The sequence below is a fragment of the Balaenoptera borealis genome (genome assembly GCF_965194805.1).
Source record: "Balaenoptera borealis genome assembly, chromosome: 16".
NCBI classification, from domain to species: Eukaryota; Metazoa; Chordata; class Mammalia; order Artiodactyla; family Balaenopteridae; genus Balaenoptera; species Balaenoptera borealis.
In genome coordinates this window covers 85251957-85266603 of record NC_138872.1, presented here as the reverse complement: position 1 = coordinate 85266603, position 14647 = coordinate 85251957, and the positions used below count along the sequence as shown (strand labels likewise).

Sequence of the window (14647 nt, the reverse complement as noted above, 5' to 3'; positions counted from 1 at the left end):
GTCTGAACAAGGGGTTCCCCCTGCTCAGATGGGAGGGGCTACAGGAAAAGGAGCTGAGAGTGGGCTCTGGTCCACAGCTAGCAAGACAAAGAAAGGAAACAAAACATGGAGATTTCAGTCCTACAACCCCAAAGAACTGAATCCTGCTTTGTCGGCCAAACTTTGTGGGAAAGTTGTCTACACACAGGCTTCCTCTCTTTTCTCCTATTCACCCTTTTGTATAAGTAGGAAACATTTCAGGCATCCAAAAGGGTATGAAGAACAAAATAATGCACCCATTGCAGCCTAAGAAATAAAGCACATTCTAGATATGGCTGAGCTTTCTCTCTCCTATCCAGAAATAACAGCTATGCCAATTTGGGGTCATAATTCCCATGTGTATATTTATATTTTTTTCCATGTATTAAGTATGGCCAAGATATTATATACATACATAGTAAATATCTCTGAAAAATATATTTAATTTGCAATTTTTTAAAAAACTGATGTAACGGTATCATACGATATGAACACACCCACTTGCTATGTGTATCTCCAGCTCATTCGTTTTCAGTGCTGTATGGTATTCCATTGTAATATATTAAAATGGACCCATTTTTTCCAGTTGATCAATGAGGAAGTCAGTCTCCAAGATGGTCCCTAGTGATATCCTGTTTTTCAAGCCCTTTTGTAGTCTCCTGCCACCATGAATAGAGCCCGTTTAATCACAAGGACATGGCGGAAGTGGCGGTGTGACTTCCATGGTCAGGTCATGAAAGACACTGCGGCTTGTGCCTGGCTCTCTCAGATCACGTGTTGGGGTTAAGTCAGCCGCCATGCTTTGAGGACACTCGGTCAGCCCTTCAGAGAGCTGAGGCCTCCTGCCAACAGCCAGCATCAACATGCCAGCCGACATCTCATATGTTAAATCATCTTGGCATTCCAGAGATTCATCAAACTTGATCATGATGGTTTTTTTTTTTTTTTTTTTTTTTTTTTTTTTTTTAAATTATTATTTATTTATTTATTTTTGGCTGTGTTGGGTCTTCGTTTCTGTGCCAGGGCTTCCATGTAGTTGCGGCAAGTGGGGGCCACTCTTCATCGCGGTGCGCAGGCCTCTCACTATCGCGGCCTCTCTTGTTGCGGAGCACAGGCTCCAGACGCGCAGGCTCAGTATTTGTGGCTCACGGGCTTAGCTGCTCCGCGGCATGCGGGATCCTCCCAGACCAGGGCTCGAACCCGTGTCCCCTGCATTGGCAGGCAGATTCTCAACCACTGCGCCACCAGGGAAGCCCCCATGATGGTTTTTATATACATTTCTGGTTTGGTTTTAGTTTTCATAATCAACATTCATAAGTGAATTTGGCTGATAACTTTTATCATGTTCCCTTTCTCTGGTTTTGATATGAAGGTGAGATTTGTTGTAAAAAATGTTTCTTCCTTTTCTGTTTTCTGGAATAGTCTGATGTAAAATATTGGAATCATCTTGTCACTGAATATCAGTAAGATTGGCCTGTACAACCTTCTAGGTCTTATGTTTTTGTGATTTTACTTTGGTTTTGGTGGGGACATTTTCAAACTACTCATGCCATTTCTTTTCAAGGTTATAAGTCCATTCAGGTTTTCTATCCTTCAGTGAGTCTGGGTAGGTTATCTTTTTCTAGGAGATTGTCCATTTCGTGTAAGTTTTCAAATTTACTGCCATAAAGCTATCTATAAGATCCTTTAAATGAAAATTTAAAAAAAAAAAGCTACTGTATTTGTAGCTATAACCCCTTTTAAATTCCTAAGATTGCTTGTGCACCATCTTTAGTTTTCCTCGACAATCTTCCCAGTTTGACTATTTCATTAGTCTTTTCAAAGAACCTACTCTTCACTTTGTTGATCCTCTGCACTGCATGTTTATTTTCTGTCTCTACTTTCTGCTCTGTATTATTTCCTTTCTTCTCTCACTGAATTTATATCCTTTTTAACCTAGTTCTGTAGGCACACAGCTCATCAGCTGCCAGCCTTTATTCTTTTCTAGGGTAAGCATTTAAAGCCATGACCTTCCTCTTCTAAATACCACATTGGCTGCATCCCACAAGTTGCATTTTCATTACTGTTCAGTTCTAATTCACATTGAAGCGTCTTTTTTGATCCTGACTTATTTGGGAGCATTTGAATGTGTAAACGTATAAGTTCTGTGTAATTCGCTCTACCATTGCCTTCCAACACCCATCCTCTCCTTCTCCCATCGCATAATGGTGGGGAATGGTGGTCATGTAACCAGCTGATAGAAACTACAACTTCCGGTCTCCCTCACAGGTAGGCAGGGCCTTGTGACTAAGTTCCAGTCAGTGAAAGACGAGGGAATGTCTTCTTCTAGGGACTTCCAGGAAAGCTCCATAGGAGGAGGACACAGTCTGCAGGGACACCTTCGGCCTTCCCCCCTTCCTTCTTTCTTCCTGCCTTAAATGAAGACATGATGGCTATGCTGGCAGCGGCCCCGCCATCATCCTGCACCTTGAGGTGATCTTGAGGATGGAAGGCATGGACTACAATGGTGGGGCTGAAAGTGCAGAAGCCTGGGTCCCTGGGGACCAGGAAAGCTCCCCCATCAGCCCTGAACTTACTCCCTCTGTAATGTGAAAGAAAATCACCCTGTATCAGGTTCAGTAATTGTTACCTGGCCAAATGCAATTTCTAACCGATAAAGAAGTCTTTAAGATATCACTTTGATGTTGGTTTCTTGATTACAAAATACTTCACACACACACGAAAGCATTTACAACTGAGACTAATAATAAAATGAACACCATTTCCTCCACCACCCAACCTGCAAAAAGTAGAACATTTCCAGTCTGCATTCTTGCAGCTGCACCTCCCCTGCTTCTCCCCACCTCTCGCCCTTGCTATTCTGAATTTTATTTCACATTCCCTTGTTTTTCCTTTATATTTATACCTCACATTTTTGCCACCCTAAATTATACTGCCCTATTTTGCTTTTTTTAAAACCTTATGTAGACTGTGCCACACTGTGTATTTTTCTGTGATTGTCTCTTTCCCCTCAACATTATGAGACACACCTACCTCGATGCATGAAGCTTTGGTCCATTTAATCTCACAGCTTTACGTTGTTTGCTGCATGAATACACACTCTCTCTCCACTCCCCGTTTAGGGGTATGTGGGTCATTTCGAGCTTCAGGCTATTACAAAATGCTGCCACAAACACTCCCCTACTCGTCTCCTGGTGACCCGTGGGACGGTCTTTCTAGGAAAGTGCTTCCTGACTTTTCTGATACCATGGCATATGCGGGAAACGATGACATCCCCGTGGCACGCTGGAGGTAAACTAGAGGGTGTGCAGGGCTCTGGACACGGCTGCAGCGGTGGCCCACAAACTCTGGCCACCTCAAGGGATAAAGAGACTGGTAAGGTTAAACCCACCAGTGCCCCCCAGTGTGGGAGTGGAGCCTCCAGGGCAGAAGGAATGGAGCACAGGGTGGGGGCACGTGGGCCACACTAGACAACACCCACCTTCTCCTGAAGGGACCAGACAGCGTGTACTCCCCCTCCTCCTCGCCAAACCTGAATATTGTTAGGGTTCATTTTTGTAAAAGAAAAATAGCTCTGTGGTCTTAATTCCTATTTTCCTCACTAACAAGATTGAGCATCTTTCCATGTCTATTGTCCATTCTTAGTTCCTCTTCTGTGAAATACCTACGCATCTCTTTTGCCAGTTTATTGGGTTGTTTCATCTTTTCAAATAGACTTTTTCTTCTTCCCAATATAGCCTGGATAGTAATCATTTGTTTTATGTATTATGAAATCTCCCTGCTTACAGCCTGTTTTTCAATTTTCACTGTTCATTACTCGATACAATTAAGAGATTCTGTTCATCAGTCTCTTCATGGTGTGAGCTTTTTTGTGTCTTCTTTAGGAAATTCCTCTCTATGCTGTTTGTCATTGTTCCTAACTTACTGTTCTGCAGTCAGAGAACATGTTCTATGAATCAGATAACTTGAACTATGTTGAGTCTTACTTTCTGGATCTAGCATGAGGTTATTATTCTTTTTTACATGTCCAAGTGCTTGAAAATAACATGCATTTTCTAATGTTTGAGTGGAAGGTTCTATAACAAATGCCCAATAGATCAGGGACGACAAATGCCAGCTGGGGGGAATGGGTGACAAATCCAGCCCTGGCCATCTGTTTACATATTGTCCAGGGCTGCTTTCACTCTACAAAGGCAGAGTTTGTATAGCCTCACAAAGCTGAAAACATTTCCTATCCGGCCCTTTACAGGAAAAGTCTGCCAAGCACTGTTGTTGTGTTCAAAACTGTTTCCCCTCTACTTTTTTGTCTGCTTAGTATCAATTAATGAAAAGAGTTGTTTAAAAATCTTCTGTGACAATGACACTTTTGGCAATTTCTGTTAATCTTTGCTTTATTTTATGTTGAGGTTATCGTACTAGGTGCAAAAAAAATTAAATTGGTCCCTTTTCCTGCTGCATTATTTCTTCTCTCATTAATGCAGTGGTCCCTTTTGTCCTTGGTAATTATTTTTGCTTTGAAATGTTTGGATAACATTGTTACTGTAACAGCTTTTCATTGGCCTTTTTTCCACTCTTTATGTCTCACATTTTGGGTGTGTCTCTCGTAAATAAAATAGCGTACAGCTGGACTTAGTTTTTCCATGGACTCTTGACAATCTCCACATTTTACTCAGGAAGTTTAGTCCATTTATTATGTATATAGTGACAGATATATTTCGTTTCATTTCCACCACCTTAGATTGTATTTTCTTTCTACACCATTTTCTCTATGCTTCCCACCTCCCCCCCACCACCTCTTTCCTGCCTTCTTTTGGATTAAGATTTTTTAACTCCATTTTTTTTGTACCATCATTGATATGAAGTTTTAACCTTTTCACGTTTTTTCCCTATTATAACATGAATTCTAGACTTCAAGTCGAAAAGTTCATCGGTGACTTTACCCACCAGAACAACAGTAAGAACATCTGAACTGTTGTCAGATTTAAACCCCTCTGCTTGCTTCTTTCTTGCTTATTTTTATTGTGTTTTTTAATGAAGAAATACATCATCTGTTTTCAAAATAGTGCTTGAAAAATACAAGGAGTACAGATACTATAAAACAAAGCAAACTCCAGTCATGAGATACTATGCACACCATATGAAAAAAATAGTCTGATATTCAGGTAACGAAAACTAGAATTAAAAAGCTCCAACTTTCCAGCTCGGTAAAACAAGTACAGTTACACGAAACATTTAATAAACTAATTTTTCCCCAATGTGTGAACAAAATGACAAGACTAACTGTGTGCCTGGCAATTTCAATGACACAATAGCTATTCAAAATACACAGGTACTGTACACACTTCACCTGATTTTATTGTGGTGGAAGGGGACTGCACAGGTAGTGGGAACGCTGTGTATTAGGCGTCAGAAAGTCATGGTGAACAGAAAGTCTCAATTACTGCACAGCCCACAACGGAAATGACTATATTCCAACTTTGGGGGAAATTATTTAAAAGGATAGGGAAAGGGTTTAAGAAGCTGCAGTTTAACATGAAAAACGCACATGTGGTAGAAAGGAACACTGCTGGGAGAAAGGAAGAATCAGAATCAGGCTATTTGGAAAACCTGTTAGGTTTGCTGTGTCCAGATTAGGAAAGACTAAGTTTTCATTCACCTACAACTGTTGAGAAACATGAATGTTCTGCTGCTTAATTATGAGCTCTCTTTTTTTTTTTTTAAAGAAAGGTTATTATTCCGAATCTTTTGCAGGATAAAACAAAAGAGTAGAAAGCTAACTAGATGTCAAGTGCTTGCTAGAAATTTCTGATGTTTCTACATGTAAATTTTACTGATGAATTTTAGGAAGTCATTTACAAATAAAAATTGGTTTAAAATTCTGGAGAAAATGCTTTTTTGCTTACACATTTAAATTAGAAATTAACTTTACTATAAGCAGGTATTCTGTGGAGTATACAAATCTTCTCTTATGCGGAGACCAAATGGCCATCCAAGATGGATAACATGCTTCACAGGAATTAGTTTTAGTAAAGCTTTACTAAAATATTAGCCATGTGGCCACAGGACTGTTGGTTTCAAATCATGGTTAAGAAAATACTAGCATACTGAGTTTTCTGTGAAACGATATACAAGCATACCTTGTGCACACAAGCAAGGAGAAGGCGGCGGGGGCAGGGGACACAAAAAGCTTTTTTTCTTTTAGGGCAAATGATTAAGGACAAGAGAATATGGAGCTTTGTTAGCTCAAGACAGTATCTGCTGTTTGATGGCTGATTGTATGCACTCTGAAACAGTTCTTCAGATAAAACCAATCATTTCTTGATCCTGTCCCATCAAAACCAAACACTTACTAATTACTGTTTCAATGCCAAATATATACCCTAAGAGTTGACATTTCTATTTTAAAGGGTTACAGCTATCTCACAGGGACTGAGCTAGATGTACTTTATGCTTTTTCTGAAGTACAGTCACCACTGCACAATGGTAACCAATCTGAAGATTAATAATGAAGAACACCCTTCAGGAAAAAACTGAAATTCATCAAGCTGAAAAATCTAAAATTTGTTCTACTGTCTAATAAAAATGTAAAGTGCATCAACAGCATAAGGAATTCTGATACCAGTTTGTACTGCAAACTCTCCCCAACAATGCATCAAACATCAATCCAGTCCCGATGTCAGTCATGGGTACAAACATAGCTGGAGGGTTTTTTTTTCTCTTTTTCCTCTTTAAGGGCAGGAGTCCTTTGAAATAGTTAGCGTTTAACTGTGGCTGACACATAAATAATCTGACACATTAATTAACAGTACTTCTGGCTTCACATTACTAACCTGGACCTCTGATCAAGATTAGCCCAATAAAGGAAGTCATCAAATAAGCCTAACAAAGCTATTTTGAACCATATCTAGTTTGGTACCCTTCATTCTTCTCCTTTAGCATTTGAAGACAGCAGACTGAGTTGGCAGATACTGTTTATGGACCCTTGAGGTTGTTTTTCTCAGTTCAATCTGTTTTACTGAATTCTTGATAATAGGAATAAGATTTGCAGGGAGAGCAGGGATACTGGGAAGGTCTTCACTGGATGTTCCCCATGAGGCCAACAGAGAAGCTGCTGTCTGAAGAGTTTCCAATTGAGTCGCACCTGTCTCTTAATGAGACCGTTCCTCTTCTGTTCTGCTTTCCTTGGTCCTTCCTTCTTTGTGACGTGACAATGTCCTCTAGACTCCTATGATAGGATTAGCTATGTTTGCTGCTGCGCTCCCTGAAGGCCTGGGTGGATGGTTGACCAGACGTGTTGAGGAAACAACTCTGGTGACCATGGGCTTCAGTGGTGGAGAAATAGTTGGTTGTGGGGCAGTCTGAGGGATGCTTTCGCTGGACGTGCCCCCTGGGCTGTCACTGGGATTTGCTTGTTGCAAGGAAACTTCAGGAACCTGTACGCTGGTCACAGATGCTGCCATCATAGCCGGGGCAGAAATGCTTCTGCCCTGAGAGCTGCCAGTCACTGGGCCAGTCTTCATAGAGCCAGGAAGTGAAGAGACAGACGTGCTGTCTTCACTGTCTACAGACAAGTCGAGGCTGCCGTCATCCAAAGCTGTCAATCTGACACCTTCCATCGAGTGTGTTTTCTTTTTCTGAAGCACGTGATTAGGTAGTAGTTGATGGAGTTCCTTTCTTCTCAAATGCATTGCAGCAATTTTCATATCCATCTCAAACATCTTACTATTTATCGCTTGCCTATAAACTGTATCTGTGAAAGACTGGATATCATAGGTGAGATCAATACTGAGAACGTCAGAGTTTTCTGGCTTTTTTAACACTAACCCAATCACCCACATTGTACGGAATTCTTCCCTGTCAGGATTTTCCTTGGGTGCTGGAAACGACTGAGGATTCACATGTGCCAGTGTAATAAATTCATTCTTCTCCAAGTTTCCAACCAGGATTCGGATTTTTGATTCCACCAAGCCCACCCATTCTAGATGTTGTTTTTCTGTTGGCGCGCTTGCTAGAAGTACAATATAATGCTTGTACTTTTGAAAGAAGCTGGGAGCTTCAAAAAGTTTGGACCACTCTGCCTTACTCAGCAAAATCTCATGTGTGATAGCAAGCCCTTGCTTAAACTCCTCAATCATGACCATCCTTGTTGAAACAGACACGTTGTACGTGGAGTTCTGCTGTGGGTACGCTGGTGTAATTATAGGCATGAGATGGTACCTATCGCTGGGATTTACTCTTGGGTCCCAGACAGGCAAATTAAGATTCCGTTCTTCAGGCTCTTTCAGTAGCACTGGATTTGGCCATTCCCATTCAGAAAACACCAAGAAAAATTTACGTACAAGAGTTGATGCTATCGCATTTGGATAAAGCTGGCAAGTTCTTGCTACTAGCATCGCCCAGGAAACACCTCCTAAGAAACCTAATATATTGGAATAGATGTTGTGGCATTTGGCCCACAACTTGATGGCTCTCAGAGTTAATCTGAAGTTGTCAATGTTTGGTACTAGATGTAAAATCTCATCAGTTACCCGGCAACCATTAAGACTTCTTATGCACCTAATATCTAAATTTTTAAGCAGACTGTCATCTCTTAGGTCCAAATCTTCCGGAATAGTCTGCAGTGCTAATCTTGCAAACAAAATATCAATCTCTATCCCATCAAAACACAGTTTGATAACTGGTACAAATGCCTCTTCAACAGCCCTTAAATCCTTTACTTCTTCATGTAGTTTCAGTTTACCATAGAAGGAGGTGAAAAAATCGCTTCGATCCACATGTCTCGGTGCCACGCACAACGCGTCGATATCTGCACCTTTCGTGTGCACCCCTAATCTGTAAGAACCGAACGTAAAGATTTTCCCTCCAACGTTTTCTACTACAGCTTGTGGAAGACTCTTGCTTTCACTGATTTCTCGTATCCATTCCTTTACCAGGTTATTTAATTTCTCCAAAATTAAAATCCTGCGCTGTAGTTCCTCTTCCTCTTCAAAAACCCCAAAGGGCTTCAGGGTTTCAATTAATTTCTGGGTAAGTATGCAGTCAGTCTCCCTGGGGGGTGCTAAACTGATGGGGGAGGAGATGCCATAGTGCTTGGGCGGCGGCGGGGTCTGTTGTGATCCCGGGGTGGTCACCGGAAACGGCATCATCTCTAGCGCTGGCCCCGCCACGCCGCGTCCCCCGCCACCGCGACCTCCGCGGCCGCCGCCCGGGTCATGATCCGCTGAGGCGGGAGGGGCGGGGCTCCTACCAGCCCAGGTCCGACCCGCACCCGCTCCGCTCCCGCCGCTTCAAGCGCCTCTCCGCCGTTCCCTCAGCCCCAACATGGCGCCGGGGCCCTAGCTGCTGCGTTCTAAAACGCCCACGCACGCCACGCCGCGCGCCACGCACGCCACGCGCCGCGCGTGCCACGTATGCCACGGCGCATGCGCGCACGCAGAGCCTCATGGGGGCTGTAGTTTCCAGGTCTCCGCCGCGGCTTCTGCCCGGTGGGGGCGGGCACGGCCGCGCCCCGGGGTTCGGCCCTGTTATAACTGCTTTAGACGTTTGCCCAGACCTACCGTCCAACTCCTTGCTCGCCATCCTCTACACCTCGGGTCTCCTTCCTCTCCAGTGGCATCTTCAGGTGGCCTTTGCCCTCTGGCCCATCCTTCAGAATCCCTCTATGGCAGGGTCCGTTGGTGGGAAGCAGCTCTGTGGCATCCTCCGTGGCCCGGCGCCTGGGTGGTGGGGCAGCCAGGACCGCAACTCTGGGTTCTCGGTCCTGTTCTCTCCAGCTCTGAAGGTCCCATCGGCTGACCTCTGGTTTCTGCGGTTCCGGGTGGGGAGGCTGCTGCTCGCCTGTCTTTTCTTCTCGGCGACTGTAAAAATCTCTGAAGTGTCCTGCAGCATCACCACTAGGCAGCAAGGGGTAAACTTTTCGTTTATCTTACAGAGGAAGCACTGTGATTCCTGATTCGGAAGACTGGTGCTTCTCATCCCATGCTCCCGGATGACTCTCAGGCATGTCCGTGGAGTATGCCCTCACCCCATTCTCTTGATCCTCTTCACGTGGACATGGGACAGACCTTCTCATCCTGTTCCCCGTGTCTCTCAACCCATGTTTCTGTCTGCGTGATGCCAGGTCTACCTCGTTCTCTAATTCTCTTCAGTTATATTTAGTCTGCTGTTTAAGCCATCGTTGAAGTAATAACCATTTACAAACTTGCATTTTTATTACTAAAAACATTATCTTGTTCTTTTCCAAATCTTCCTTGCCTTTTGGGATGACATTCTGTTCTTTCCTGTTTTCTTTCTACCTTTTATTTCATTAAACATTTTAAAAATACTTACTCAATATTTTATATCTAATGGTTCCAATTCCTAAGTTCTTGAGAATCTGATTCTACAGTTTGTTTTCTACTGACTCTTTTCAAGAAGCATCACTTCAAGTGTCTCGTAATTTTGGATTGTTAGCTCGTCTCTGGCCAGGCTTGGGATGCCTGTGTAGATGTCCTTCCAAAGAGGATTTACTTTGTTTCTATCTGATGTCCTTGTACACTATCAAATTATGTACACAGTAATTGAATTTCTTATCCAGATCACTTAAGTAGTGCAATTTTGAACCCCAAACACCTGAGAGGAAAGGTGATTTTCAATTCTAGGAAAGAGTAGTTTTTCCCACCCAGAGCCCAGGTCAAGAGAGATAATAACTCTTTGTCATCTCCTTTTACCAGGTAGCAGATTCTTCCTATTCTGTCTTCTCATTCAGTGTGTCACCCTTTACAGTTTCCCAATATATGTGAGGGTCTCAGTCCCAACTTTCTACTTCCTAAGGTCCCAAGGCTCTGTGTCTCTTTCTCGGACAGCTATTAAACTTAAATTTCTTGGTTATAAAGACTGGCAAGAGCCTGTGGGGCAATTGTAGCTTCATAATCAGCTAAGATTCTAACGTTTCAAGGTCCTCATTTTGTTTTGTTTTGTTTTTTCATCCTTAGGGATTACTTTACTTTGGGGGGATACTCAGCTGTGCATCTAAAAGGAGAATTGTTATAGTTCAGCCAGCACTTCCAGGTACTTTATATAGAAAGATCTTCTAGGATAATTAACCTCACATATTGCCAGTACCAATTTCTCAACCTATTTCAACATGGTTTGCATGCTTAACATTCCAGCAGCACAGCTATCAGTAAGGTATTTGGTGACCTCCATTTTGCTCAATCCAATGATCTGCACCTTTTCTGACCTACAGTAGCCTCACATTGGCCTCCACGGCACCACACTCTTTTGTTGTCTTGTACATCTCTGGCCTCCCCTTGGTCTCATTTGCTCCTCCATTGCTTTGCCTCTACAGTTAGAGTTCTTCCAGTTTCCATATTAAGCCTTCAACTCTTCTCATTGTATATATATTTACTACCGGGTCAATCTATCAATTTTCACAGCTTAAAATATCACCTATTAACAGCTTAATGTAAGTTTACTCTTCTGAGCTCCAGATCCATATCATCTGACATCTCATCTACCACCTCTGTTTGGATGTCTCAAACTTAACACAGTCTAAAGAGAACTCTTACTCTTCCCTCGATAACTTGTTTCTCTCTTGGGAGTCACCACTTTGGTAAATGGCATCTCCATCTACCCAACTGCTCATATCAGAAACCTGGGAGTCATTCTTGACACACACACACCCCCCCCGCCTCTTTCTCATCTTCAACATCTAGTTCATTTACAAATATTGATGATTCTACCTCCAGAATACATTTGGGATTCATCAACTTCTCTCTACCTGCTTCCTCATAACTCTAATCCAAGCTACCATCAATTTTCACCTAGACTCCTAAAATAAATTAATCTTTTACTGACTTTTCGAAGTATTTTTTACCCAGTAGCCACAGTGGTCTTTTAACCCCTTCAGTGGCCTCTCATTTAACCCCTTCAGTGGCCTCTCATTAGTCTAAAGTCCAAAATACCTAACAACCCCTGACCATCTCTCCAGCTTCACCTCCCACAATTTCACCCACCCTCCAGCCACATCGCCTTTCGGTGCCCTGCATTTATTTCATTCTCTCTCATCTCTGGGTCTTTGCACAATGCTGTTCCCTCTGCCCAGAAAGCTCTTCCTGCCCCACTTACTGTCTACTACTCTTCACCTGCTTAGTTTTGTCAACTTTGAGATTGGCTTAAATTTCATCTCACAGAGAATTTCCCTAACCTCCCTGCTAAATTAGCACCTGTACTTTTCTTTCATAGAACATGTCACAATTTGTAAGTCTCCGTTTTTCGAGTGATTGTTTCTTTGTCTTTATTTGCCACTGTAGACCCTTAGTGCCATGAGAACAAGATCTATTTGTTTTGTCAACTGCTATATACTTGATCAGTACCTGATCAAGTACCTACCATAGTAACACTCAACAAATATTTGCTGACAAATAAATAAATGAATAAGCACAACAAAGAAAATTCTTTCACCTTCAAATCACTGGCTAATCAATATCCAAAAGACCCATCTCTTGAGTTTTAGTTTAGGTAGAGGGACAGTTTCAAAGCCACACACTGTGACTCTGGGGAAATCATTTCATGACTCGGTTCACGCTGCTCGCGTCAGTCGGCTGCAGGGAGTTTCTCTGGCTGCGTGACTCCAGCACCTCACTATCCTGCAGCTCCTTTTGATTTTTAACATATTCCCAGGGGAGATTTTCGAGGGTCGGGGGCTCATACCCAATGCTTAAGGATGTGGAAGGGCCACACAAGAAAGCATGCCAGTGTCGTGGCAGCTTTTCTGGAGAAGCTGCTGTCCCGCGGTGCTTACTAAGAAATGAAACAGACATATCTATAATCCAGAAACTCCATTCCCTGGAGATGACCCCCAGAGAACTCTGCACAGGCCCTCGAGAGGGTCATCATGCCTTTGTCTGTAGTACGAAGGAGCTGGATGCAACCTGAGAGCCCATGATTAGGAGAATGGATAATGGGGTATACGCAAGTGATGGGAAACTATGTCTCAAGAAAAAGCAAGGAGCTGGATTTACATACAGCACCATGGGTAGAGCTAAATCTTAGCTACAGAATGTTCTTAGTTAAAAACAAAGCTTAAACTTTGATACAGTCGAATTCATCTACCTTTCCCCCTACGGTTTACACCTTTGAAGCCTTATTTATGAAATCTTTCTTTTGGCTGTATAACTTTACCTCTGACTTGTAGGTTTTTAATGCATTTGGAATAAGGATCCCACTTGACTTTTCCTTCCCTGCAATGTCCACCCTGGCCATACTTTGGCCAATTCCTATTATGTTTTGTGTCTTTCAAACATTTTACGCCAGTTCTGATCTCCCCCTGTGTTCAGCACCGAGCCTCCGGAGGTTCCTTGGCCAGAAGTCTCCCGAGGGAGGACGGGGTGCTGCCAGCCAGGTCCCAGGTGGGCAACACCAGGCTCGGGAGAACGGGGCTGCTAGGCCTCCTTCCGACACCGCGCTCCTACGTGAAACTGAAAACTAGGAATTTTTTTTTTTTTTTTTTTTTTATGAAACTGGCTATTAGCAGCTAACCATTCAACTTTATGTTCTCTTTGAATTGAAAGTCCTCAAAAATGTCTTTTAAGTTCAATTAGTTTTCTAGTTTTAGACTGAAGGAAAAAGTTGGGCATTGTTTTGTTTCTCCCAAACTACATAAAATAAACATTCCCCTCAACGACGGTATCACTGAGAATATGCTCAGAGGACGTCTCACTCAACAGGCAGCTGCTCTTCAATAAAAGGAGAAAAGAATCCAGATCGCCTCGTTCATCCTGAGGTAAGTGTTATTAAAAATCAGATTCGTGGCGGGAGGAGAAAAACATCCAAAGAAAACAGCACAGAGAGGTTGGGGGACTCAAGGAGACAGAATTCACGGCGCACAACCAGCAGATGGAGACAGCGGAGGCTTCGCGAGGCGCCTGAACATCCCTGTGTAAGTCGGGGCTCGGGGCCCATCTGCCCGTCTGCGGATGACGGCAAACGCCCCCAAACTCAGGCACTCAGACGCCACACCTGCCGCCACCACTCCAGCCGGCCCTGGAAGAGAAGGGAGGCTGGCGGGTCACACCGTCGGCGCCAGAGCAGCGCTCCTGCTCACTCAAGCCCCCACCGGCACTAGTGGGCAGCCATGCCGTCTGCACGCCGCTCCCACCTGCCCTCCCCCATCCCCCCCACCTGCCCTCCCCCATCCCCCCACCCCCGCAAAGAAAACCAATTCCAACCCTGGAGTCTTGGACGCACCCGGAAGCAGCCGAGACTCACAGAGGAGCTTGCTCTTCTAATTTGCATCCACCCTTAAACAGGCATTTAACAAGCACCTACTGTATGCCAGACCACACAGACACTGAAGGGCAATTTGTGACAAGCCCAGTGCTGATGCAGAAATGTCCCTGCAGAGAGAACCTCAAGCCTCGGCGGCTTTTATAAACCCTCTAAGCTCGTCTCCTCGGAAGAGGGCACCCAGAGCCAAGGAGGCCCTGCCTTCCAGCATGGGAAAAAGGCCGGCCTCTGAGTGCCAGGGTAGGCCACCCAGGAACGCATCCACCGGCACAGAAAGAAGCTCGCACTTCCCCTCCTCAAGGCACCCAAGTCCCTCAGACGGCGCCCCCATGAGAGCCAGCCTGGGCTGACGGTCCCGGGG

At 43.8% G+C, this 14647-nt stretch overlaps 2 protein-coding genes across 2 annotated transcripts in view; both read right to left on the bottom strand.

Moving 5' to 3' along the window:
* The window catches only part of RADIL (Rap associating with DIL domain), a gene marked incomplete at its 5' end in the record, with an annotated part of 57295 nt that overhangs the window by 38056 nt on the left and 4592 nt on the right, over positions 1-14647 (bottom strand). The gene's annotated exons all lie outside the window — the stretch shown is intronic.
* On the bottom strand, positions 5352-14125 carry PAPOLB (poly(A) polymerase beta). The gene has a single exon (XM_082360515.1). The coding sequence runs from the start codon at positions 9162-9164 to the stop codon at positions 7236-7238; it is 1929 nt and encodes a 642-aa protein (XP_082216641.1). The 5' UTR covers positions 9165-14125; the 3' UTR covers positions 5352-7235.